Genomic DNA, 26,418 nt, shown 5'->3' with positions numbered 1-26,418 from the left:
CTGTGACCTAATCAGTGTTTTATACAGTTCCAGCATAACCTCCCTCTCTTATAATCTATGCCTCATAATAAAGGCAAGTATCCCATATGCCTTTTTAACCACCTTATCTACCTGTCCTGTTACTTTAAGGGACCAGTGGAAATGCACACCAAGGTCCCTCTGATCCTCAGTACTTCCCAGGGTCCTACCATTCACCGTGTATTCCCATGCCTTGTTTGCCCTGCCCATTTGCATCACCTCACACTTATCCAGATTAAATTCCATTTGCCACTGATCAGCCCATCTAACCAGCCTGTCCATATCCTCCTGTAATTTAAGGCTATCCTCCTCACTATTTACCACCCCATCAATTTTCATGTCATTCACGAACTTACTGATCAACCCTCCTACATTCAAGTCTAAATCATTTATATCTACCACAAACAGCAAGGGACCCAACACCGATCCCCATTGGGGTTCCCCACTATGGGAGGTGTCTGAAGTATTTACTTTGTCCTTCCCTGGAAGAGCTGGGAAAACAGGACCTGGCAGGGGAAATGTTTTTGGCCACCCAGACTTGTGTCCAGTCCATCGAAGTTGATTTTGCAGGAGTTCTGCCTGAATGCTTGTGCAGCTGTCTCCAATAAGGACACTAGCATTTGTTTGACAGTCTTCCCATTGTGTCTGGAGGATGCAATGGGGTCATCACTGATGGAATTTCTCCAGCACTCAAATGTGTCGCTAATCCACGGTCCGACTCTCGCTGCAGTGCAGGGGTGTGGTGATGACAACTGCTCTGTACACGAGGAGTTCTCTTGACTTGTGGAGGTCTTTGTTATCAGATGCTTTCTGCCATAGTTTGTAGGAGGCTGAGCATGTGCAGCTGAGTTGATGTTGGATCACCTCGTCAATAGTGGCCTTTTGAGAGAAGTAGCTGCGAAGGAATGGGAAGCACTCAACATATTCCAGAGTCTTTCCTTCAACATATGTGGGAGCTGGAATATTTGGCTGACCAGATGTGGGTCGATATGAGTTTTGTTCAAGGACAGGCCAAGTTTCTCATATGCATCTGAGGCACTGGGATAATCCACTCCTAATTGGGATGACTTTTAAAAAGTTATTCATTCATGGGATGTTAACATTCTGGCTAGGCCAACATCAGTTGTCCTTGAGAAGGTGATGGGGAGTCACCATCTTGAACTGCAGTCCATGTGGTGTCGGTACAGTGCCATTAGGGAGGGAGCTCCAGGATTTTGACCCAGCGACAGTGAAGGAACGGCGATATAGTTCCAAGTTCCAAGTCCAAGGTGAGTGAGTTGAAGGGGAACTTGCAGGTCGTATTGTTTCCATGCATCTGCTGCCCTTGTCCATCTACAAATGGCCTTGGTGCTTTTGGGTTAAGGAGAAAAACCAAATTGGCATGGTTACCATTCATGATTGCCGTCTGGCCAGCACTACTGGAAAATGTGGATGGAAAGCAAGGGCAGTAATGTTTTAGCATGCACTGAGTGTCAGGTCAGTCGGGTTATGTTGAGGAGCCTCAGCCAGTTATAGTGAATATTGTAACCGGGAACAATGAAATCCAGCATCCTAGGCTTTATTAACAGGGGCATATGGTGCAAAAGCGAGGAAGTTATGTTAAACTTGTATAAAATACTGTTTCAGCCTCAGTATTGCAGCCAATTCTGGGTGCCACACCTTAGGGAAAATGTGAAAGTATCAGAGAGAGTGCAGGAAGCATTCACAACAATGGTTCTAGGGATGTGGAACTTCAGTTACGTAGATAGATTGTTGAAGTTGGGACTGTTATCCTTGAAGAAGAGAAGGCTGAGTGGAGATTTGGTTGAAGTATTCAAAATCAAGAGGGGTCTGGCCAGAGGAGTTTGTGAAAAACTTCCCATTGGTGGAAGGATAGAGAACCAGAGGGCATAGATTTAATATAATTGGCAAAATAAGCAATGGCAACATGAGGAAAAACCTTTCCACGCAGCAAGTGGTTGGGATCTGGAATGTGCTGCCTGACCGTGTGCAGGAGGCAGGTTCAGTCAAGGCATTCAAAAAGGAATGGGATTATTATCCGAAAAGGAAGAATATGCAGGGTTACGGGAGAAGACAGGGGAGCGGCAATAGGTAAGTTGCTCCTTCGGTGAGCCTGCACAGACATGACGGGCTGAATGGCCTCCTTCTGTGTTGCAACCATACTGTGATTCCGTGATTCAGTTTTCAATCAGACTTCAGCCTCCTTGAGGAGCCTTGGTTCCTGTTTGAAAGTACACGGCCCAACTCCAGCTACCCCACACACACATAGACCTTTTGGCTATGGCCCTGCCCTGTCCAGTTTTGAACTGGGATGGACTTGGTACAAGGGGGTAGCCACCGTGAGCCATGCCAATGGTACCACCAAGCTTGAAAAAGACAAACTCTATAGCAAGGCATAACCTATATCATCACACGGAGCACTTTACACCCAAGATCACGTTACCCTGCAAGCTTTTTAAACCTCAAAGATCATTAAAGTAAATCCATTAATTGAAGGCTTGAGAGCAGAGACCTAAAACCTCAAATTAATTTCATCTGGCCTCAGATGTTTTAGTTTATAATTAACGGCACTTTAAAGAATCATGCTGACGAGGTGTGTATGTGTGCATGTTTACCTAAAAATAAACTTCCCCTGCAGCAAGAGGCAGTTTCATCTGACAGACTTTAAGATTGTAGTGTGGGAAGTGCATACAGCTCCTCCCCAGACATCTGCAATGAGTTACTTAGGTTTTTTTTTATTGTAAACAGATATGGACATTAAGATGAAGGGCACTTTGAGGCAGTTTAAATTGTAGGAAAGTGGTCCAAAGTATTTCCTTTTAAAGCAAAACTAATTTTACCCCAGCGCATCCTAGCAATCCCAGATTGTATAAAAATAAACATTGAGAAGATTACATGAGCGTTAGATTGTAGCCATTTATTTGCTTTCAGTTGAATCTGAGTGAAACGCTAAACAGAATTCAACAATCATGGAATTTTACTGTGCAGGAGGAGGCCATTTGGCCCTTCATGCCTGTGCTGGCTCTTTGAAACTGCTATCCAATTAGTCTCACCTCTCTCCTTCTTCCCCATCGCCCTGCAACATTTTCCTTTTCAATCTGACTTCAGCCTCCTTGAAGAGTTTTGGCTCATGTCTGAAAGCACACAGCCTCCTTGAGGCCTCCTTTTTTAAACAAAAATTCACATGTCTCAGAATAAGCCTTAAGCAAAAGTGTTTTTTTCAAGATCGTTGCTTTAAGGTGATTGGATAAATTAAAATCCCTCTCTTTAACTGAAAGAAATGTCAATAAGCAGTGTTTTAGGGATCATCCAAAAGACAGAAATCTCAACAAGAAGAGTTATGGGGAGATTTTTAATCTAATTCGCCTGTTGGGAAACTGATGGGATTGGGTGCAGTGCTGGGATAATACGTTATACCCTGCCTGATAATACTCTCTATCAAAAGGGGTAAATGCAGTATTCCACCCAATCTCATTCTGCTTTATACCAAGTGAGCTAAATTAAAATCGCCCCCTATGTACCAGCTGGCTTCAGCCTGGACATCATATGGGATGTGACGACTAATTCCAGCTCCTGGTAATCCAGGAATAGGCAACAAACAGCCAGATCCCCCCCAACCACTGTTCAGCCAGATACTGATAATCATCATAAGACAGTTGTTGGATAGGTCATGGTCGTTGGAAACGGTCAATGTGGTGCTTGTTTTCAAAGAGGGCTGGGGACAAAACATTCATGAACATCTGCTGAAATGCAGAAGCAACCTCATAAGTAATGGTTAACGTGACTAAACTCAAAGTTTGCCCACGGGTTGAAGGCACTCTGTCTCCCACAAGCACTAAGAATCATATCCACCCCTACCCACCTGAACTTCATTCCAACGTCTCACTATCTTCTGTGTATAAGGCTCACTGGCTATTAGCTGTCACTTGTCATGATCGATGCAAGTCTCTTAACCTTATATGATCTTTGCCCTCACTGTCACTGGTGGCTGGAAGTGACCACACCACCTGACACAAGTGGGAAACCCCACTACAGTGTAGACTTGCATCTCCAAAAGGCAATTGATAAAGTTCCATATAAAAGTTTACCAATTAAATGCAAAGCTATGAAGATTAGCATCAAAATTTGACTATGGATAAGAAACTGGCTAAAAAGCCAAAATCAGTGAGAACTGTTTGGAGAAGTAGTTCGGATGGTTGGGGGTGGGGAGGTGATGGCAGGGGATAAGTACTGTTTTGGGTGCCAATATTGGGACCACTACTGTTCTTAATTTGTTTCAATAACTGAGAAACTCGATGGAAATTGGTCAAATTCGATTAGATGATGCAATCATGGAGGGGCAGTGTGGTCAAGGGAGGCAACCCAGAACTTGGAGTGTAAGCCAAACAAAATATGTGAGTTGGCCCCAAAGCAACAGCAACTCGCCGTTAACATAGTAAAACATCCCAAGGCACTTCACAGTGTGTAGGAATCAAAATTTGGCACTGAGCCAAATAAGGAAACATTAGAGCAGGTGACAAAAGCTTGGACAGTGAGGTAGGTTTTCAGGAACATCAGAGGAGGGGAAAGAGAGAGACAGAGGTTTACAGAGGAAATTCAAGAGCTTTGAGCCAAGGCAACTGAAAGGCACCAGTGCCAACAGGGATGCGCAAGAGACTTAAATGGGAAGAACACAAAGTGTTGCAGGGCTGGAGGAGGTTAGAGAGATAAAGCAACATTGATAGCTGAAACTTAATGTAAACACGTGTAAAATAATGCCCCTAGGAAGATGAAATCGACAACATGCATGCTTCAAGAATTGTGTTGATAACAGCTAAGAACCAAGTTGGAAGGGGCCAAGGAATCACAGTTGACTCAACCTCTCCAGATGAAGCTAGGATGACAGAACCAAAATAGTAGAAGACAAACTGTGCAACAGTACTGTTCAGCCCACACCTTTCGTCCTGTGTCCAGTTCTGGTCACTGAGAACCGAGTGGGACCATCAAGCAACAGAAGGCAGTGCAGAGAAGATCTCGATCCCTCGTGTCTGGGTTACAAGGAAACACTGGAGAGAAATGGACTTTTCAGTTTGGAATGAAGAGGGGGAACTGGAGCTCTTTAAGAACTGTTCGGAAGGGGATTTAAAACCAAGTGGCTCTTCCTCCCATTCCGATTCCACCTTGCAACATATTTTTCATGCTGAGCGGTGGAGACACTTGCCGGAGTGAGGTGAGGCCTCATTAATATCTTCATTGTTGGGGGCCTTACACTCAGAGCGCGGGTTGGAGATTCGGATTGATTCTGCGACCTGTGTCCCACGTGGCAAGGCTGCAGACCGAAAATGGAACCTCAGGGAAGCGTTCCTCGTGGGTTTAATAAAGGGCAGTCCTGTATAAGGAGTAGAATCCTCCCCTGGATACCAGGTCCCACACCATGCCAATTTTGCACTCAAAGGCCTGTGACCCTATTTACCATTATGCTTACTCAGTGTTCCACTCATTTGGGGCAATTCCTCATCAGGCCTGTCTGTAGGGGGGCTGCGGTTACTGGGGTAGAATAGAGAAACAGCCAGATCCTTCATTCAACATAGTTATCTTTGAAAATACATAGTGGAAAACACACCCCTTGCATTCACATGCTGCCTGGCTACAAGGAACCTGAAATAGAATTTGAAATCCTTTTGTAAAATTCAACACACTCTCAGCCATATTGTGGCACCCTCTAATATTTCAACATCCTAATAGGAAAAATATTGCCCTCCCTTTATTGCGTTGGATGTCACCCAGTTCCAGTGTTCTGCCTTGATTGTGTTTAACTCTGTTCTTAAAGAAAGCCTAGCATGGATGATTTTATCCCTTAAAAGATATGGGGTTGACGACACGCTGTGCAACATTAGTGGCAAACACACTAATGTGTACTTACCTCCTTTTGTCTGCTATGTTAACGAGTCTTAATGCCATCTTTTAAAATAGCTACATTTGATGCAAACCCATTAACGTGTTTGTTGCTATTAACACACGGTACAATTTCACCCCTGTACCAGCTGCGTTCCACCATAAAATAGAGTTTCAATCAACATAGAACTCAGTGGTGCTCATCATAATGCAATAACCCCTCAAGCACATTTCACATTTGATCGCAGGCTGCTCTGTTCAGAATTATTAACTTTGGAAAGCCTGCCCAATCGATTTGTACTCTGCAGATGGGGCTCTGTGCAAGAGGTTTGCGAAGCAGCCAGTTTCCTATCTCAGAATGCCAGGCACCACAACAAACAGATGAACAATGATGGACAGGGAAAAACTGCCTCTGGTTCATCCGCTCTGTCCCAAACAATTGCGATACCTCGGATATCACAGCACCCCCACACCGCGCCCTCCCCCCAACAAAAAACACGCGATTTCCTGCAGCAAGCAAATGGAACAAATAAAATCTCAGTCCGATTTGGGGAAGGTGCTCTCTGAACCCCCTGCACTTGAAGCTACTCCGAGAGATCACCCTGGCCCTGCTAGCCATGGAAATAGAGAAGGAGTTGTGACTGTATTCTGCAAGAGCAGCTTAGTGAGTCCCAAGGGGAGGTGGTGGAGTAGTGGTATTGCTGCTGGACTAGTAATCCAGATACCCAGGGTAATGCTCTGGGGAAAACAAAAACAGAAATACCTGGAAAAACTCAGCAGCTCTGGCAGCATCGGCGGAGAATTTGACGTTTCGAGTCCTCATGACCTGTCAACAGAACTAAGTAGAAAACTTAGTTCTGTTGAAGGGTCATGAGGGCTCGAAACGTCAACTTTGCTCTTCTCTGCCGATGCTGCCAGACCTGCTGAGTTTTTCCAGGTATTTCTGTTTTTGTTTTGGATTTCCAGCATCCGCAGTTTTTTGTTTTTAATGCTCCGGGTACCCGGGTTCAAATCTTGCCAAGGCAGAAGGTAGAATTTGAATTCAATAAAAATCTGCATTAAAAGTCTAATGATGACCATGAAACCATTGTCAACTGTTGTAAAAATCCATCTGGTTCACTTATGCCCGTTAGGGAAGGAAACCTGCTGTCCTTACCTGGACTGACCTACATGTGACTCCAGACCCACAGCAATGTGGTTGGCTCTTAAATGCCCCTCTGATTAGGGGTGGGCAATAAATGCCGGCTTAGCCAGTGACACCCACATCCCATGAATAGAAAAAAACACCTTTTCCCCATAAACCTGAAATTTTTATATCTCTTCTAATGCTTATCCAATTCCCTTTTTGAAAATTATTACTAAATCTGCCTCCTCCACCCTTTTCAGGTAGTGCATTCCGCATCATAACATTGCTGCGTAAAAAGCTTTTCCTGATGTTGCCTTTGACTGTTTTGCCAATCACCTTAAATCCATGTCCCCATGGCTCTCAACCTTCCCACCAATGGGAACAGTTTCTCTCTATCTACTCTTGATCCCTTGCAGTATCCACCTTTTGGACGTTAGAGGTGACCTCTGACCCAGGCCAAAACAGGCCCCACCCTGAAAGGTGCCCATTTAAAGGTCAGCATCTTCATATATAAAAAAAAAGCGAAATTTGATACAGGGCTTACAAATTGTGATGAGATTGCTACGTATTAACTCATAGAGGATCCACGGCCACTTGCGTAGAGGTGAATAGTACAGTGGGGTGAGTTATATAGTTGCTTTTTACTTGGCAGATGGTTGCAGGTAAAGCCAGGGAGAGGAGGGAGGTTGAGAAGCAGCAATCACAGCTCAATTCCCCCCAAGCAATGAGCAGGACCTTGCTATTTTAAACTTTTTAAATTCATTTGCGGACTGTGGGCATCGCTGCCTTGGCCGGCATTTATTGCCCGCACCTAATTACCCTTGAGATGGTGACGGGTGAGCCTTTTCCGTGAACCGCTGCAGTCCATGTGGTGTAGGTGCAACCACAGCGCTGGTAGGGAGGGAGTTCCAAGATTTTCACCCAGTGACAGTGAAGGAACGGCCCTTTAATGTCCAGTCTAGGCTGGTGCGTGGTTTGAAGGGGAAGCTGCAGATGGTCCCTGTTTCTCTTTGGACCTTTACCCCAGTGGGTTGAGATGGGTGCAAGGGCAGGCTGGAAGGGCTGAATATCCCACTCCTGCACGTAGTTCTTGTGTTCCTGTGGGTGGTGAGCAGAGGAGAGAGTTGGGTAGAATGAACACCTAGATATGTGGTATCAGAAATCCAAATATTTAACATTGGAAAGTCACACGCAAATACCCTGTGGTGAATGGTACAATATTTGTTCTGATGTGAAATACAAACTATACATTTCTTTGCTGATTTTGATGATTATGAATCCTAATACTGTAATCTTGTCAGCGTGAATGTAAACTTGAAACACAGTAAGGGAAATGTTATAAGTGTACAATTTCATTAGACCACCATCCCCGACCCCTGGGAACACTGCCAAGAGTATTGTAATGGAATAAGATGGTCTACTTATGAAGTGCATGCTTTAAATTGGTTTGGGAATGACATTGAGATACATTACTGCACACGTTTTAATGAAAAAAATGTTTAGAGAAAAAGAAAATGTTCGTTTTTCCACAGATGCGGAATCAGGATTAACTTTGTTTTAAAACAAAAACAGAATTACCTGGAAAAACTCAGCAGGTCTGGCAGCATCCGCCGATGCTGCCAGACCTGCTGAGTTTTTCCAGGTAATATTGTTTTTGTTTTGGATTTCCAGCATCCGCAGTTTTTTTGTTTTTAACTTTGTTTTAGTCTTCTGTGCCCTCTGTTTGTCGGAATTACATTGTAAGCACTCGGTGCAATGTCGGGGGAGAGAGCTGGATTATCTGATCGGCTTTCAGCAGCTGAAAGTTACATGTTATTTCCCACAGTTGCTGTTGCTGCTTCCCACTCCCACTCCTGTTGCTGCAGGGCTGGTCTTTAGTTCGGCTACACTTTGGGGTTGGGCTTCTACGGTTGGGAACAGGAAGAGTGGACACTGAGGATTTGTTCCGAAGTTGGTTATAGTCTAAGGTAGTGAGGCCTTAAAGGCCAATTTCAGCCTTCCTTGCAGGATCTCGCAGAGGATGCTAAAGGGTGTGATGTCTGTTTCTATGGCAACAGGAACTCCTGGGAAACCATGTTCAACCGAAGCGCAGAGACGTCCACCTCTCAGGAGCTGCAGTGCTGTCAGAGGCTGGTGCAGCTTTGCAAAGATTGCCTGCTCGTGGTTTACAGATATGCGGCTGACTCCAAAGGGTCCTTATCTGGCTTCAGCCATGAATGGGAAGACAATAGGTGAGCCACCATTATAATTACTCCTCTTTATAGATCATACTGTGTAATCCTGAGAGACTAAGATGAAGAACTAGTGCCCAGTAGACAGAATGGCACCAGGAGCAAAAGGGAAAACAAGGTAAATCAGCCAACAACAATCAGGTGTCGCCAAGTTTACAATTGGCATGTGGTCTTTGATATTTATACAAGATACCATAAGAAGTCAAATGGGTGACACAATAGACTAGACACTGTCTTTTCGCCTCTGGGATCTGGGTTCAACTCTTGCCCAGAATGGCAGGGGTGCAAGTCTTCTCTGTTGACTGTTAATTTAAGGAAATAGGCAAGAGCAGACCAAAGGCCTGTGAATTGAACTGTCATTGGATACATTACCGGCCACAATTAAATGACCAGGAAATGTGAATGCGGGTGGAACATTGGCCGTGACATTTTAATTTTGGCAAATGTAAAAAAACTGCACATGGGGATAAAAATGGGAGTTTTTGGTTTATTTCCTTGAAAGAATTGCATTTCTGTTGTACCTTTCATGATCTTAGGATGTCCCAAAAGTGCTTCCCGACCAAATACAACCTTTTGAAGCAGAAGCACTGTTGCAGTGTAAGAAGCACAGCAGCCAATTTGCACACAGCAGGCTCCCATAAACAGCAAGTGTTGATTGAGGGATAATATTAACCTCCTCCGAGAGGACCCACCTGTTAACATCTATGCATGGAGGCGATACAGCCACGTGTGAAGGTGAAAGAGACTGAAGGAGATTTGTAACTTTGGTGCTGGGCATATCTACTTATTACAGGGCAGCCATCAACAATGCAAACAATATTTTAAATTGACTGATCAAAGCAGCAGAGTACAAGGCAGAGGAAGCTGTGGTCTAACTGGGTGATGCTCTGGTCAGAGCAGACTTTGATTGCTGTGCCCAGTCCTGGTCTCTGAGACACGAGAAGGACATTCAAGCCCCTGGGCCAATGCTAGCATCAGCTATATCGCTGATCCCCAATGTCAGAGGATTAAGTTGAAAGGAACGACAGGAGGAACTTTGCCCAACTTGAATGGAGACAAGTGACAAAGAGGTGTGTTTATACTAGCTCCTTTAACATCGTAAAGCATTCTAAAGGTACTAAACAGGAAGGACTTTCATACATTTGACACTGAACCACATAAGGGGCTAAGACCATAAGACATAGGAGCAGAAATTAGGCCATTCGGCCCATCGAGTCTGCTCCACCATTCAATCATGGCTGATAAGTTTCTCAACCCCATTCTCCTGCCTTCTCCCCATAAACTTTGATCCCCTTACCAATCAAGAATCTATCTATCTCAGTTTTAAATACACTCAATGATCTGGCCTCCACCGCCTCCTGTGGCAATGAATTCCATAGATTCACCACTCTCTGACTAAAGAAGTTTCTCCTCATCTCTGTTCTAAAAGGTCTTCCCTTTACTCTGAGGCTGTGCCCTCGGGTCCTAGTCTCTCCTACTAATGGAAACATCTTCCCCACGTCCACTCTATCCTGGCCTTTCAGTATTCTGTAAGTTTCAATCAGATCTCCCCTCATCCTTCTAAACTCCATCAAGTATAGATCCAGAGTCCTCAAGCGTTCCTCATATGTTAAGCCTTTCATTCCTGGGATCGTTCTCGTGAACTTCCTCTGGACCCTCTCCAGGGCCTGCACATCCTTCCTGAGATATGGGGCCCAAAATTGCTCACAATATTCTAAATGTGGTCTGACCAGAGCCTTATAAAGCCTCAGCAGCACATCCCTGCTTTTATATTCTTGTCCTCTCGAAATAAATGCCAACATTGCATTTGCCTTCCTAACTACCGACTCAACCTGCAAGTTAACCTTAAGAGAATCCTGGACTAGGACTCCCAAGTCCCTTGGAACTTAAGATTTCTGAATTCTCTCCCCATTTACAAAATAGTCTATGCTTCTATTCTTCTTACCAAAGTGCATGACCTCACACTTCCCCATGTTGTATTCCATCTGCCACTTCTTTGCCCATTCTCCTAACCTGTCCAAATCCTTCTGCAGTCTCCCCAACTCCTCAATACTACCTGTCCCTCCACCTATCTTTGTATCATCTGCAAACTTAGCCAGAATGCCCTCAGTTCCTTCATCTAGATCATTAAAGTATAAAGTGAAAAGTTGTGGTCCCAACACTGACCCCTGCGGAACTTCACTAGTCACTGGCTGCCATCCTGAGAAGGACTCCCTTATCCCCACTCTCTGCCTCCTGCCAGACAGCTAATCTTCTATCCATGCTAGTACCTTGCCTCTAACACCATGGGCTCTTATCTTACTGAGCAGCCTCCTGTGCGGCACCTTGTCAAAGGCCTTCTGGAAGTCCAAGTAGATAACATCCATTGGCTCTCCTTTGTCTAACCTACTCGTTACCTCCTCAAAGAATTCGAACAGATTTGTCAGGCATGACCTCCCCTTGATGAAACCATGCTGACTTTGCCCTATTTTACCATGCACTTCCAAGTATGCCAATACTGTTGGAGTCTAGGTTTTCTAATTTATTTGTCCAAAATCATAACTTTACATCTTATCCACATTGTAATCACTTCCTTGTGCTTTCCACAGTGTTGGAGCTGCCTTGTTGAACCATCTCAGCAATATTTCAGGAATTTATATATCCATTGGTTTTGACCTCACTACCTCCCCATCATATAGGAAAACTTGAACACATCTTTTCTGGAGTTACACAATTCTTGCAACTGCCTATTAATTCGCCTGATTTCTGCAGAGCTTGTAATAATTTACATAGCACCTTTCACCCCTTAAAACATCCCAAAGTGCCTCCTGGTTAATGAATTACTTGTTGAAGAGTAGTCGCCATTGTAATGTAAACAAGGGCCGCCGGTGAGTGTGTTTTGAGGGTGGAGGGGCTGGTAAAATGGATTGCATGGCCTACCCGTTGTCTACCTACCCACCCCTGACATGTCTCCCATTTTAGGGTGGTGCTGGGGGCATTGGGCTACCTGCCTAACCTTGGGCTTATTGAGGCCCTTAAGAGACCAATGAATGGCAACCTAAGTGCCTTATCCTGCTCCTGCCACTATTATACCCACGATAGGGGGAGGCCCACATCAAACAGGTAGCCCAGCAACATTTACCGAGTGGGCAGGTGTCAGGGCTGTCAGGCAAGGGGTGGTTGGGTATCTCCTTTGGAGATTGTAACCATCAGAGGTGCCTTCCCCCAAAGCTATACACCCCTTTAAACCTCCCTACCCCCACCCCACACCTACACCCCCGCCTCCACCCCCATCCCCACCCCTACAGACCACCCCCACCTCTACACACCCCCAACCCCAGCATCTCAAACCCAGTCCCCCAGTCCCCTCATCCTCCTTGCTGGGGACTGCTGGCTAGGCCCCGTCAATACTCCAGACTCATCTTCAGCCCGGCCCCCACAACCTCCTCCTCTTCAGGGAGCGCCTGTAGTCCCAGCAGTGGCCACCGCTCGAAACTGGCACTGCTGGGCCCTCAGAGCTGCCAGCCGATTGGGTCAGCAGCTTTCTAAGGCGGGACTTCCTCCCCAGATGGGTGATGAAGTCTCACCTCTAACTAGTTGATGCCCCAAGTGGCTGCGGGGCGGCCAATATTGGCAGGGATGCGTTTACCGCCAAATCTTAGGGTGGCTGGGCAGGAAATCCCACCAACCAACCAAACAAACCCGGACCCAAATGTGACAGCTATTTTGCACATAGGGAAGTTCCACTCATTGAACAGAGGTAATGACTGATTAATCTGGAGATTTTGATTGAAGGATAAGTATTGACCAGGGGAATTTCCCCTGCTTCTCTTCGAACAGTTCTACGAGATCTTTCACTATAAGGGCTCCATTTAATGCCTCATCTGGAAGACAGTGCAGCACTCCCATAGCACTGCAGTCAAATTTCAGCCTAGATTTTGAGCTCAGGCTTTGGTTTAAAGCTGGAACCCATAATAAGACCATAAGACATAGGAGCAGAAATTAGGCCATTCGGCCCATCGAGTCTGCTCCGCCATTCAATCATGGCTGATAAGTTTCTCAACCCCATTCTCCCGCCTTCTCATGACTCCAGGTAAGAGTTCTACCTGAAGAGACAAGGCTGACACAGAAGGTGCATATTTTGCTAAAATAAACTACATGCATTTTAATGTATATCACTTCTTTTAGCTGTAGTTACTGCACTAATATTTAACTGAAATGTCTCCCCCCTCCACCCCCAATCTTGCTGATTGGTCGCAATGACATTTTTCCAGTATCTTTTCATATGACAGACCAGTCATTCGCTCCTGCTTCAAATTAATGACGCCCCTTTTTATAAGGGCATCAACTGGTTAGAGGTGAGACTTCATCACCCATCTGGGGAGGAAGTCCCGCCTTAGAAAGCTGCTGACCCAATCGGCTGGCAGCTCTGAGGGCCCAGCAGTGCCAGTTTCGAGCGGTGGCCACTGCTGGGACTACAGGGCCTGCAGTGGGAAGCCTTTCTGCCCCCTTAACTTCTAAACGTTCAGCATAAAAACCTGGCTGCAAATTAGAGACGTGGCAATTACTTATTCCCTTGGTGGTTGGCGGGTGAAAAGGCTGCACCCATTCTTCCAATTACTCCCTGTCAAAGGAGGTGAGCCCGGGAGTAATACAGACTTCCTCCTCACCACCCCCCTGCACCTCCCAGGGAAAATGGCAGCCAGGATGCTGATAATGATGACAATTGAGGTGCCTGTGTCGACTCCAGTAGCCAAGCTTGGTCTGTATAGCTGAGTAAAGAAAGACTTGCTTTTCTGCAGCACCTGTCACCACCTCAGGATGTCCCAAAGTGCCTCACACCCAATGAAGTACTTTTGAAGTGTAGCCGCTATTGTAACCATAGGAAACGAAACAGTTAAATTGTGCACAGCAAGCTCCCATAAACTGTAACGCTAGATAGTGACCAGGTGATCTGTTTGGTGGCCTTAATTGAGAGATAAATATTGGCCAGGACACCGCTGCTCTTCTTTAATAATAGCAGCCAAAGGATCTGAGAGGGCAGGTGGGGCCTCGATTTACATAGAAACATAGAAACATAGAAACTAGAAGTAGGCCATTCGGCCCTTTGAGCCTGCTCCGCCATTCATTATGATCATGGCTGATCATCCAGCTCAACAGCCTGCTCCCGCTTTCTCCCCATATCCTTTGATCCCTTTCGTCCCAAGAGCTATATCTAACTCCTTCTTGAAAACATACAATGTTGCCTTATGTCAGTGGTAGGGAAATTATTGGAGAAGATTCTTCATGACAGGATTTACTACCATTTGGAAGCAAATGGGCGTATTAGTGAGAGGCAGCATGGTTTTGTGAAGGGGAGGTCGTGTCTCACTAACTTGATCGAGTTTTTCAAGGAAGTGACAAAGATGATCGACGATGGAAGGGCAGTGGATGTTATATACATGGATTTCAGTAAGGCCTTTGACAGGGTCCCTCATGGCAGACTTGGTACAGAAGGCAAAGTCGCACAGGATCAGAGGTGAGCTGGCAAGATGGATACAGAATTGGCTTGGTCATAGAAGACAGAGGGTGAAGAGAGGTTGAAGAAACTCAGATTGTTCTCACTAGAGCGACAGAGATTGAGGGGCAACTTGATAGAAGTTTACAAAATTATGAGTGGCATGGACAGAGTAGATAGTCAGAAGCTTTTTCCCAGGGTGGAAGAGTCAATTACTAGGCGACATAGATTTAAGGTGAGAGGAGAAAATTATAGAGGAGATGTGAGGGGCAAGTTTTTTACGCAGAGGGTGGTAAGTGTCTGGAATTCGCTGCCAGAGGAGGTGGTGGAAGCAGGTACGATAGTGGAGTTTAAGAGGCAGCTTGACAAATACATGAATAGGATGGGAATAGAGGGATACGGACCCCGGAAGTGCAAAATGTTTTAGTTGACGGCCAATGTGATCGGCGCAGGCTTGGAGGGCCGAAGGGCCTGTTCCTGTGCTGTACTTTTCTTTGTTCTTTGTTTTGGTCTCAGCTACTTTCTGTGGTAACGTGTCATTCAAAATGCAGCAGTGAGTGTGACACTTCGTCAGCTGGGGGGGTGGGGGGTGGGGGGGGGGGGCGCCATCCTGGATTTACATGCTCAAGTCCCTGAAGTGGCCACGAGCTTCTGACTCAGAGATGAGTGCGCTCCACTTTGAACCCAGGCCTGGCTCTAAGAGCGACCGTCGGAGCTTGCAACTTGCTTGGATAACATGAGCACGAGGGCAACATGGCTGTGACATGGGATGTTTCCATTTCCAGCTGAGGAGATCCATTTAACCTGTCATCTCGCTCCTTCTGACTGCTCCCAAAAGGTGCTCCACACAAGGTAAAATGCTGATTCTCTGGCATTCCAAGCTGTGAACAGAGAATTGTGCTGAAGCCTACGCCTTATTTAATACATCACAACAGTGATTATACTTCAGCAGTACTTCACGGGCTGTAAAGTGCTTTTGGGACTTCCTGGGGTCATGAAAGGTGCTGGAAAAAAGTGCAAAGCTTTCCTTTTTTTTGTTCTTTTCACCCGTCCAACAACAACTTACACTTGTGCAGCACCATAAACGTAGCTAAATATCCCACAGTGCTTTCAGACAGAATTTGACACTGCAGCAGGTAAAGAGATATCAGGACAGGTGACCGAGAGGCTGGTCAAAGAGGTAGAGGTTTTAAGGGACATCTTAATGAGATGAGAGAGATAGGGAGGCGGTATAGTGTAGGGAGGGAATTCCAGAGCTTAGGGCCCAGGCAACTTAAAGCACGGCTGCCAATGGTGGAGTGAAAGAAATCAGGAACGCAAAAGCGACATTTTAAATCATTAACCAGAAATATACCATTAGTTCATTTATCGAATTTTATCCATTCTAACTTTTTCTACAGTTTGTGACAATGCTGTGCCTACTCAACACAGGTTCACTGGATTCTGATAAACTCATTCTCCAAGGGAAGAAACATATTGGGCAGAATTTTAAATTCGGCGTACAGGCACGCACCCGACACGCTGGAACGTGAAATGACGTGCGATGATGTCATGCGTGCGTCAGAGATTGTCTGAGGTCGTGAATTAAAAATAATCCGCTACACTGTAAAACTGCAAACAAATGTGAAATCCTTGATGATAAATTTTGCTACTGAAATCTGTTAAATCCAATCAATTAATAAACGATGTGCTCCAAATCTCTGGTGTAAATTATGCAGCAATTGTTATCACAATTCCCTGTCATTTACACCATTTTTCACTGGCATGGATCACAAGTGAAATTGGACCAGTTTTGTCATGAGTTATTTGACAGGAGGAAAAGAGCAGAAGGGGCTAATTCAACCCCATGTGCCTGCGTCAGTGCCATTTTTCCCCCTTTGTTCTTTCATGGGATGTGGGCATCAATGGCAAGGCCAGCATTTGTTGCCCATCCCTAATTGCCCTTGAACTGAGTGGTTTGCTAGGCCATTGCAGAGGGCACTTAAGAGTCAACCACATTGCCACGGGTTTGGAGTCACGTGTAGACCAGACCAGGTACGGACGGCAGATGTCCCTCCCTACAGGATACGAAGTGAAGCAGATGGGCTTTTACAATAACTGATTGAAGTTGTCATGGTCACCATTACTGAGATTAATTTTATATTCCGGATTTATTAATTGAATCTAAATAACGCCAGCTGCTGTGATCAACTAGATCATGGCTGACATTGAGGTAGAAGATCCGCCATGATCCAGTTGAATGTTGGAGCTTGTTTGATGGGCCAAATGGCCTACACTGGCTCCAGTTTCTAATGTTTCGTTACCTGCCATGGTGGGATTTGAACCCATGTCCCCAGAGCATTAGCTTGGGCCTCTGGATTACTAGTCACTACATCACCATCTTCCCACTCTAATCCCATTTCCTAACTCTTTAACGTTTCTTTTTTTTTTTCAAGTGGTTATCAAATTCCCTCTGAAATTTGCCTTGGCTTTAACAGTTACTTGTGGGAATTCATTTCACATCATCCTGGCCTTTGTCTCAATGGCCAGGATTCTGCATTGGTCGGGTGGGCTTGGCGGGAGTGGGCGGGGGCATCAACGTGCTGTCTCACGCTACTTCGTTCGATGGGTACGTGCCAGAGTCGACTGCACACCCGCCAATAATTGAAAGACCGATTAAGGCCCTTAATGGACAAATCAACTTCAAATTTACGCTGCCCGTCCAACCTAACGGCTGGGAGTGGGGGAGGGGGGTTGGGGGGAGGTGGGGTGGGGAGGGGGGTGGGGGGGGCGCAAGCGAAAAGACCAGGCGGCCTTTACATTTTTTCGGAGACCTCCATCCACGAGCGGGATGAGGTTTTCTAAAGCTTTTACAAATTAAATAAAAACTTTCTTTTGACCCTAAAGACATGTCCCATCTCACGTGACACAGTCACACGAGGCGACGTGTTTCATTACATTTTTAACCCTTCCATCTCTCGAAGGCAGCTCCGCGCCTCGGGGAGATCGAAGCGCTCTTTTGCACGCAAGAAAGCGCAAGAGAGCGCTGGACCCAACTTTCCCTCCTCCCCCACCTCCACCCCCCCTCCCCCGCCTGCACAGATAGCGCTCAGCGCTGCCGCTCGCAATCCATGCGTGAAATCGCGGTGCGGAGCCAACCGTGGATGGCGGCGATTGGCTCCACGCCCACTCCCGCCAAGCCCACCCGACCAATGCAGAATCCTGGCCATTGAGACAAAGGCCAGGATGATGTGAAATGAATTCCCACAAGTAACTGTTAAAGCCAAGGCAAATTTCAGAGGGAATTTGATAACCACTTGAAAAAAAAAAAGAAACGTTAAAGAGTTAGGAAATGGGATTAGAGTGGGAAGGTGGTGATGTAGTGACTAGTAATCCAGAGGCCCAAGCTAATGCTCTGGGGACATGGGTTCAAATCCCACCATGGCAGGTAACGAAACATTAGAAACTGGAGCCAGTGTAGGCCATTTGGCCCATCAAACAAGCTCCAACATTCAACTGGATCATGGCGGATCTTCTACCTCAATGTCAGCCATGATCTAGTTGATCACAGCAGCTGGCGTTATTTAGATTCAATTAATAAATCCGGAATATAAAATTAATCTCAGTAATGGTGACCATGACAACTTCAATCAGTTATTGTAAAAGCCCATCTGCTTCATTCGTATCCCGTAGGGAGGGACATCTGCCGTCCGTACCTGGTCTGGTCTACACGTGACTCCAAACCCGTGGCAATGTGGTTGACTCTTAAGTGCCCTCTGCAATGGCCTAGCAAACCACTCAGTTCAAGGGCAATTAGGGATGGGCAACAAATGCTGGCCTTGCCATTCATGCCCACATCCCATGAAAGAACAAAGGGGGAAAAATGGCACTGACGCAGGCACATGGGGTTGAATTAGCCCCTTCTGCTCTTTTCCTCCTGTCAAATAACTCATGACAAAACTGGTCCAATTTCACTTGTGAGCCATGCCAGTGAAAAATGGTGTAAATGACAGGGAATTGTGATAACAATTGCTGCATAATTTACACCAGAGATTTGGAGCACATCGTTTATTAATTAAATAGATTTAATAGACTTAACAGATTTCAGTAGCAAAATTTATCATCAAGAATTTCACATTTGTTTGCAGTTTTACAGAGTAGCGGATTATTTTTAATTCACAACGTCAAACAATCTCTGCATTCACGCAGCACAGGGAAGCGCTGGGCACTGAGACTAAACTTGGAATCTGACTTTGCCCTAGAGCGAAATCCCTCTTAATTCATGTGTTTGGCCGAAAGTGTCTCTGGGCCCAGTCTGCATTCACACTGTATCCACACTGTTGCTGCAATGAAAAACCACTTCAAATTAACAATCCAATTATAGTGTGACCACGCCCTTGGTTAGTTATCATAGAATGGTACAGCACTGAAAGAGGCCATTCAGTCCATCAGGCAAAGGTGAAGGAATCCTTCACCATGTATGTGGAAAAGCCCACATAGGTCCATACAGGACTTGCGTGTTGATAGCAATGCTATCCATGTGCTCATTTGACATCGCTAGGCTGTTCACCAACCTTCCACTTAAGGAAGCCATGGATATTTGCGCTGCAGCACCGTATCATTGACAATCTAGACCCACCACCATTGCGTGTATCAGTATTCATTGAGCTTACGGACTCGGCAACTCGCGCAGCTGAGTTCAGTTTTGATGACACCATGTATGCCCAAATAGATGGTGTTGCCATGGGATCCCCTCTAGGCCCAACTCTCACAAACACCTTTGTTGGATTCCACGAGAAACGTGTCTTTGATGGAATGACACCTAACCTCCTACCCCCCGCACATTTCCAATACGTGGATGATACGTTTGCTATATTTAAATCTGTAGCTACATATAAAAATTTCCTTACATGTCTTAATGTGTTCCACCCTGCGCTCAAATTCACCTTTGAAACGGAGCAGTCAGATTAACTCCCTTTCCTTGACGTACTAGTTGATAAATCTGCCAGGGGCTCTCTACCACTGTCTACCACAAGCCCACCTTCACTGGTCAATACACGTGTTGGGATCCTTACAGTTCCACAAGCTATAAGATTGGTCTTATCGGCAATCTTGTACATTGAGCCTGAGCCATTTGCTCACCATGCAAGCTTGAAACAGAGGCATCAAAGACATCCTGCTGGATAATGGCCACACTGGTCAGATCATTTCACACTGTATGTCACGCAAACTCATGAATGGGCTAAGGCCATCTCTTTCAGTCCTGAAAAGTGCCCAGTCTACCTCAAATTACCCTGGAAGGGCAAGGAATCTCAAACATTTGAGCTAGAGGTGAAGTTGGCTATTTCACGTTGCTACTATGCAGTAGCAACACAAATGGAATTCTCCACTAACAGGATGCTGTAGTCAAGCCAAAAAGATATTCTGGAAAAACTCAGCAGGTCTGGCAGCATCGGCGGAGAAGAAAAGAGTTGACGTTTCGAGTCCTCATGACCCTTTGACAGAACTGTTCTGTCGAAGGGTCATGAGGACTCAAAACGTCAACTCTTTTCTTCTCCGCCGATGCTGCCAGACCTGCTGAGTTTTTCCAGGTAATTCTGTTTTTGTTTTGGATTTCCAGCATCCGCAGTTTTTTTGTTTTTATCAAAAAGACATTCTGTCTATCACACAGATGGGTAATGTGGTGTATGAATTCCAGTGCCGGTGTGATGCTAGGTATGTAGGCCGTACATATCAATGACATGCCCCAGTCAATGTTCACATCAGGCAAGGTTGAAACCAACCAACCCGTGCTTGCAAAACTCAAAACTCAATGTTCAACATTAGATGTGATTCCGCGATTGGGCAACATTTGCTAAGTAATCCTCATTGTGCTAAGAATTACACTGACAACCAACTTAAGATTGTCAGTCTGGCTCACATGTGGTGCATTTGCGTGTACTGGATGCTACATATATTAATACACAGGGCCCTGTTCTTTGTAGACAGAAAGAACATGTACACACATTGTACCTGTTGCAGCTAAACAAAATAAGTGACAGCCATTCACTGACTCATTCCTCAGGGCAATGCCTTGATCAATCAGTGGCAAGATGCCTGGTTTAAATTTCAAACAATGCTTGACGGTTAACTGGTGCATTCGCCATGGAAACGCTTCTAACAATCAGAGTCCACTTGCCAACCAATCAGCACTCTCTTCACGCACAGTATAAATTGTTGTTTCCCCTTATACTGGTATTCTTGCGGTGTCCCGATGAGTGCAGGACAAAAAGCTTCAACATGTCTCTTTTTTTCAGCAATACTCAAGTTCTGTGCTACCAAATGACTATTTGTATACTAGAGAAAAGTGAGGTGGAGAGGTTTGGGGAGGGAATTCTGGAGCCTGGGGCCTGGGCAACTGAAGGCATGGCCGTTAATGGTGGAGCAATTAAAATCAGAGATGCACTAAAGGCTGGGATTAGTGAGTGCAGATATATCTCAGAGGGTTGCAGGGTTGGAGGAGCTTACAGAGATAGGGAATGGGAAGGCCATAGTGCGATTTGAAAACAAGGATGAGAATTTTAAAACTGAGGTATTGCGTAGCCGGAAGCTAATGCAAGCCAGCGAGCGCCAATTTGACGGTGTGAGTAAGGGCTCACGCAGCAGAACTTTGAATACCTCATGCCTCAGGGGAGTAGGAGGCAAGCGACCAAGCAGGATGCATTAGCGTAGTCAACTCTAGAGGTCACAAAAGGAGGATTTAGCCACATCACATCTTGGAGACAAGTTGAGTTGTCTCATTTACTTGCCCACCCCCTAACACCCCCTCCTATCCTCTAGCGCCATCCACTACCCACTAAATCACACCATGAGCGAATTATACGGCACGCTCAGTTCTTTTAGCCCCCAGTTAGGTTGCTCTGGATCGAAGGGTAAATCTCTTCCACCCCCCTTAAAATTAATGGAGCTACCCTGGCACCCAGGCAGCAGCCTCCTACCCAGCACGGCATCGCAGTAACCGTGGAGATAAAACAAGTCCCATGCGTCAACTCTGCATGGAGGTTAAAACATTCCTTAATGTTTGTTTTGAAAAAAGGGCTTCACTTTCTTTAAATGGGAGGGGACGTAATCCCACTCCCCCGTCGGCCTGAATTCCTGTTTCATTGTCGGAACCATGTCCTGGTGCAAAATGTGCATTGGGTAAGTAAGCAGAAACAGTGCTGAAGTGGAGGGGTTCTGTCTGGTGACATTCCTTGATTTGGAATGTGACCCAACTGCCTGACCTTTGACCTAACGTCACACCAGCCTAACAGACTGCAGGAAGAGCAGGATCTACTTTCAACCTGGGCAATCAACAAGGACCGGCGATTGACTTCTCTAATTTGGCGGAACCCTTGGTCATCTGCTTTCCTCTTGGCCATTTGGCAACCATTTTTGTGGCAATCAATGTCTGAAGCCACTTTTAAAAAAAAAAATAAAATAAGATCTTTGGGGGGGCAGAAGGCACAAGTTATTTTTCGTAGATTCTGGGGTTTCTGGATCTGGGCAAGTCAGGCCTTTTTCATGCCCACCAGGTCAGCAGTTTCGTTGGTTCATGTTCAGGTGACCAGCGAAGTTCAAGATTTTGATTAAGAGCCCAGGGGGAGTCAGGGTCTCGGAGAATTCAGGAAGCCAGCCGGAAACAGGACCTGACATCATTGTTTCAAAAATGACCCACTTTTTCAAAATGGAGGCCCACGATTCTTACGGACAGATGCTGGGAGCTTGGTAGGGCCATAATCTAAATACTCGCTGTCATATCTTAGCAGGTCTCTCACTCACCATGGAGTTCATGGGAGTGGGACTGCTCTATGGTGAATAGAGCGTTCCGTTGTAGACAAGCTGGCTGCGTATGGTGCCACCTTTGTCTCAGCCGGTAGCATTCCTGCCTCTGAGTCAGAAAGTTGTGGGCCGAGGTCTCGCCCCGGGAAGTTGAGTACAAAACCCAAACCGTTTCGGGCCAGGAGTGAGGGGAATCCCCTCCTGAGAGCCGCTGACCAACTAGGCTGGCCAATCTCCATCCGAGCAGCACCCATTGGGAGCGGTGGCAGCTGCCGGTAACGCATTCGTCGGAGGCTGAGGACTGTGAGGGACCCAAGGCCGCAGGCGAGTGAGGGTGGGAAGGGAGTCGCTAGGGGTGGGGGGGGGTGGGGTGGTGGTGGGCACTGGCTGGGGGGTTGGGGAGGGTGTCGGAAGAAAGGAAGTGGGGAGTAACTCTCAGCATTTGCTTTTTACAGTACGCGCATGGCAACTCTCCCATCTACTACTTTTTGAATACCAGCGATAGCGGAATGAGGCAATTAAGTGGGCATTCGTTGCCCAGTTACGGGTCTCAATTTATGTCCATCAGGAAGACCGTCCATGAGCCTTCTCACCCCGGATTTTATTGGGACAGAGACAGGAGGGTGGCAGAGTCCCCACCCTGCACTCTCCCACCCGATTAAATACCCTGCATCACCCCACCACGGGAGAGGGTATTAAATTCCACCCAAAAGCAGGGTATAAGTCTTGAACACCCTCCCTCAAAAGACGGCGGATCTGAGTTTGGTTTCAACTACGCCGAGAGAGCTGGAGACCAGGTGGGTGGATGCGGCTAGGAGACGGATCATCATCGTACTGAACGGCAGAGCAGTTTTGAGGGGCTGAATGGCCTCCTCCTGGTTCCTACGTGCCTCCATAGCACAAAAGGCCTGGGAGAATTTCAGCCAAGCTGCACCCAAACGGGGAAAGGTGGGGATTGGAGGGAATCACAAGGGAATGTTCACCAAGGGGGTTGCTGCAAGGGGCTTAGCCTGATGCATGGATATAACATTATCACCGGGTAACTGACTCTCGCCCCTCTCTCTCTCTCTCTCTCTCTCTCTCCAGGTACTTGCCTCCCCCTGGATACCAGCTGACCACGAAGACTCTACCAACCGGCTTCAGCCGCAGTCCCACAGGGATGCCTCGCTCCCGGAGCCTGCACACCGGCGGGCTCAACCAGTACTGAGCTGGCCCCGTGAGGGCTTTCTTTGTTTTTGTTGCAGCGCTTTGTAAATACCCGACAGGGCCGCTTTGACGAGCAAACATCTCGACCCTCCTCAGGCCGGGGGAACGGCGGGGGTGGGGGAGCTGGGCTTTACTGTTTTCGACGTGGGGAGGAGGGGGAAGGGGAGGAGGGGTTTGTGGGGGTGGTGGGGGAAACGGAACCTTCCTCGTCTCCCCCCCACCCCCCACCACCGCCGCCTGAGCCCGGTGACTCGAGCATCGGACGGACGGACGGACGGACGGACGGCTGGGGCAGCCGCTCGGTGGGGAAAGCAGGCGAATGGGTGGGGCTCCTTGACCGACTAGGCCGAGACGTCGCGCGTGGGGAGAAGGGGCTGCGCCAGTGGCCGGGAAGTCAGTCACCAGTCACACGGCCACCAATTTAAAGACCCCCAACACCCCCGCCCCCGCACCACCACCACCCCGCCGCCAGCCCTCTCAATCTGTCTCCTTATTTTTTTTAACGGCAGGGCCGAAACGGTGAATCGATGAAGTCAGGAGGCACCGAAACACTGCCACCTTCACCAGCTGAGCCTGCAGGCTGCTATGGGCAGCTGCGGCCTTGTTGGCAACCCTCTTCTTCCAGCCTTCGCCATACCCGGCGTAAAGGTCTCCCAAGCGTTTCCCCCGTCCCAAGTCCTGCCCCCCACCCCCCCACCACCCCCAAAATAAAAAAATAAATAAACTGGGAGCGGGCAGGTGGAAGAATCCGCGTGGTTGGCTCTTTAACAAGCTGAGTGGTTCGTTGGTTATTTCGAAATGGCGATTTCAACGCCCGCTCGCCTCCCGTCGTGTCGGAGACTGGCGTGGTGGTGGTGGAGGAATGCCGCGTGTTTCACATACGTGTTGGGGGTGGGGTGTTGGTGGTGTGAGGTGGGGTGGGGGGGAGGGTGATCTGCCTGCCCGATTCTCAGCTGTAAAATCAAGCCCCTCGTTCCGACCCGCCTATAGGAAACGCCCACGTTTACTTTTAGCCCAGTGTCTCCTCCCTCCCCAACTCCCAAATGTTTACAGGAAAATATGGCGGAGGGGGAGGTTGGGGGGGGTGGGGGGGGTGTTGGTGTTGGGGGAGGGGCAGGGATGCTGTTTTTTCTCCCCCTCAGTTCAGAAAGGAAACCCAGAGAGATATGAAGAGACAGTTCTTTTTAAAAAAAGATTGTGCTGCTAATTATTGTATTTGCTTAACTTATTTTTCTGGTGCTCCGTGCTGTAGATAAATATTACATTCCTGTCACCAGGATTGTCAGGAAGCGAACACGTCTGATTTTATTATTTATCTGGTTTGAGCTGCCTGAAAATACAGCTCGTGACATCTTTGGGACCCAGTCACGCTCGATTCAATTATCTTACAACCAGAGGTGAATGCACCCAGGTATCAGAATTCACTACCGTAGGGAAAGGAAACAACCCTTTACCATCTTCAGGTGAATGAAATTGTTCTGTCACTCCATGATATTTTTCTAACACCTCCCCCCCACCAACCCCCGAGAGGTGCCAACTCATGCCGGGGGTTGTTCCAATATCGCAGTGAATTGCCCTTTTCCCAGTGTGAACCTAAATCGCTTTCGGCCGGCAATTTGACCAGGATGACTTCACAGCCGAGCCTAATCAACTTCTCATTCGTGGGTGGGTGGGTGGGTGGGGCTAGAAGATTCAGGCCAATATTTTATGGGGGGCTTGGGCGACTAGAGAGTAGCATAGTGGTTAAGTTAGGGACTTGTAATCCAAAGGCCTGCACTAAAGAATCTGGAGACGTGAGTTCAAATCCCAATGTGGGCAGTTGGGGTGAATTCAAAGTCAGTTTAAGAATGAGCAATCTGGTCTCAGCAATGGTGACTGTGCTGGGATTGCCTTCAAAACCCAACTTTTAAAAATGTATTCTCTGGATGTGAGCGTCACTGGCAAGGCATGAATGCCCCTGAACTGAGTGACTTCTTAGGCTATTTCAGAGGGCAGTTAAGGGTTAACCACATTGCTGTGGGTCTGGAGTCACATGTAGGCCAGACCAGGTAGAGGTGGCAGATTTCCTTCCCCAAAGGGAAGGGCATCAGCCAACCAGGTGGGTTTTCACGGTCATCAGAAACCAGTTTTCAATTCCAGGTTAGTGGTTGAACTCAAATTGCACCAGCTCCCATGGTGGGATTTGAACTGATGTCCCCCCCTCCCCCACCTCCCCAGAACATTAGCCTGGGCCTCTGGATAATTCGTCCAGTGACATTGCCAATACGCCACCGTTTCCCGCCACCCCCCCCACCTCCCCAGAACATTAGCCTGGGCCTCTGGATAACTCGTCCGGTGACATTGCCAATACGCCACCGTTTCCCCCCCCCCACCCCACCCCACCTCAACCAGCTCATCGCTGCCCTTTAGGGAAGGAAATTTGCCACCCTTAGCCAGCCTGGCCTGTACGTGACTCCAGACCCCCCCACAGGTCAACTCTTAACGGCCCCGGTGAAAAATGGCTCAGCAAGCCCGCTCGGTTTGATCGGGAAAAAAAGGCTGGCACTTTGGGAGCACGTTCCCCTTCGCGGCTGTGGCTGCACAAGAAGGGCTTCTCAAGGGAAATTAGGGTTGGGCAGAATTGATGATGGCTTTGCTAGCATTTCCCACCTCCCTTTAATGAACAAGTAAAAATTTCGAGCTGATGGTGAGGTATTCACTATAGCTTG

At 47.1% G+C, this 26,418-nt stretch overlaps 1 protein-coding gene across 1 annotated transcript in view; it reads left to right on the top strand.

The window, feature by feature from the left end:
* The window catches only part of ttll7 (tubulin tyrosine ligase-like family, member 7), a 184,824-nt gene extending 161,113 nt beyond the window's left edge, over positions 1-23,711 (top strand). The window contains exons 19-20 of the mRNA XM_041207843.1: positions 9,076-9,249; positions 23,591-23,711. Coding sequence (XP_041063777.1) covers positions 9,076-9,249; positions 23,591-23,711 — 295 coding nt within the window. The remainder of the gene's footprint in view (positions 1-9,075; positions 9,250-23,590) is intronic.
* The last annotated feature ends 2,707 nt before the right edge of the window (positions 23,712-26,418 follow it).

Source organism: Carcharodon carcharias, chromosome 16, assembly GCF_017639515.1.
Source record: "Carcharodon carcharias isolate sCarCar2 chromosome 16, sCarCar2.pri, whole genome shotgun sequence".
Lineage (NCBI taxonomy): Eukaryota > Metazoa > Chordata > Chondrichthyes > Lamniformes > Lamnidae > Carcharodon > Carcharodon carcharias.
Note: the sequence above shows the minus strand (reverse complement) of the source record. Positions and strands in the feature narration are given on the sequence as shown.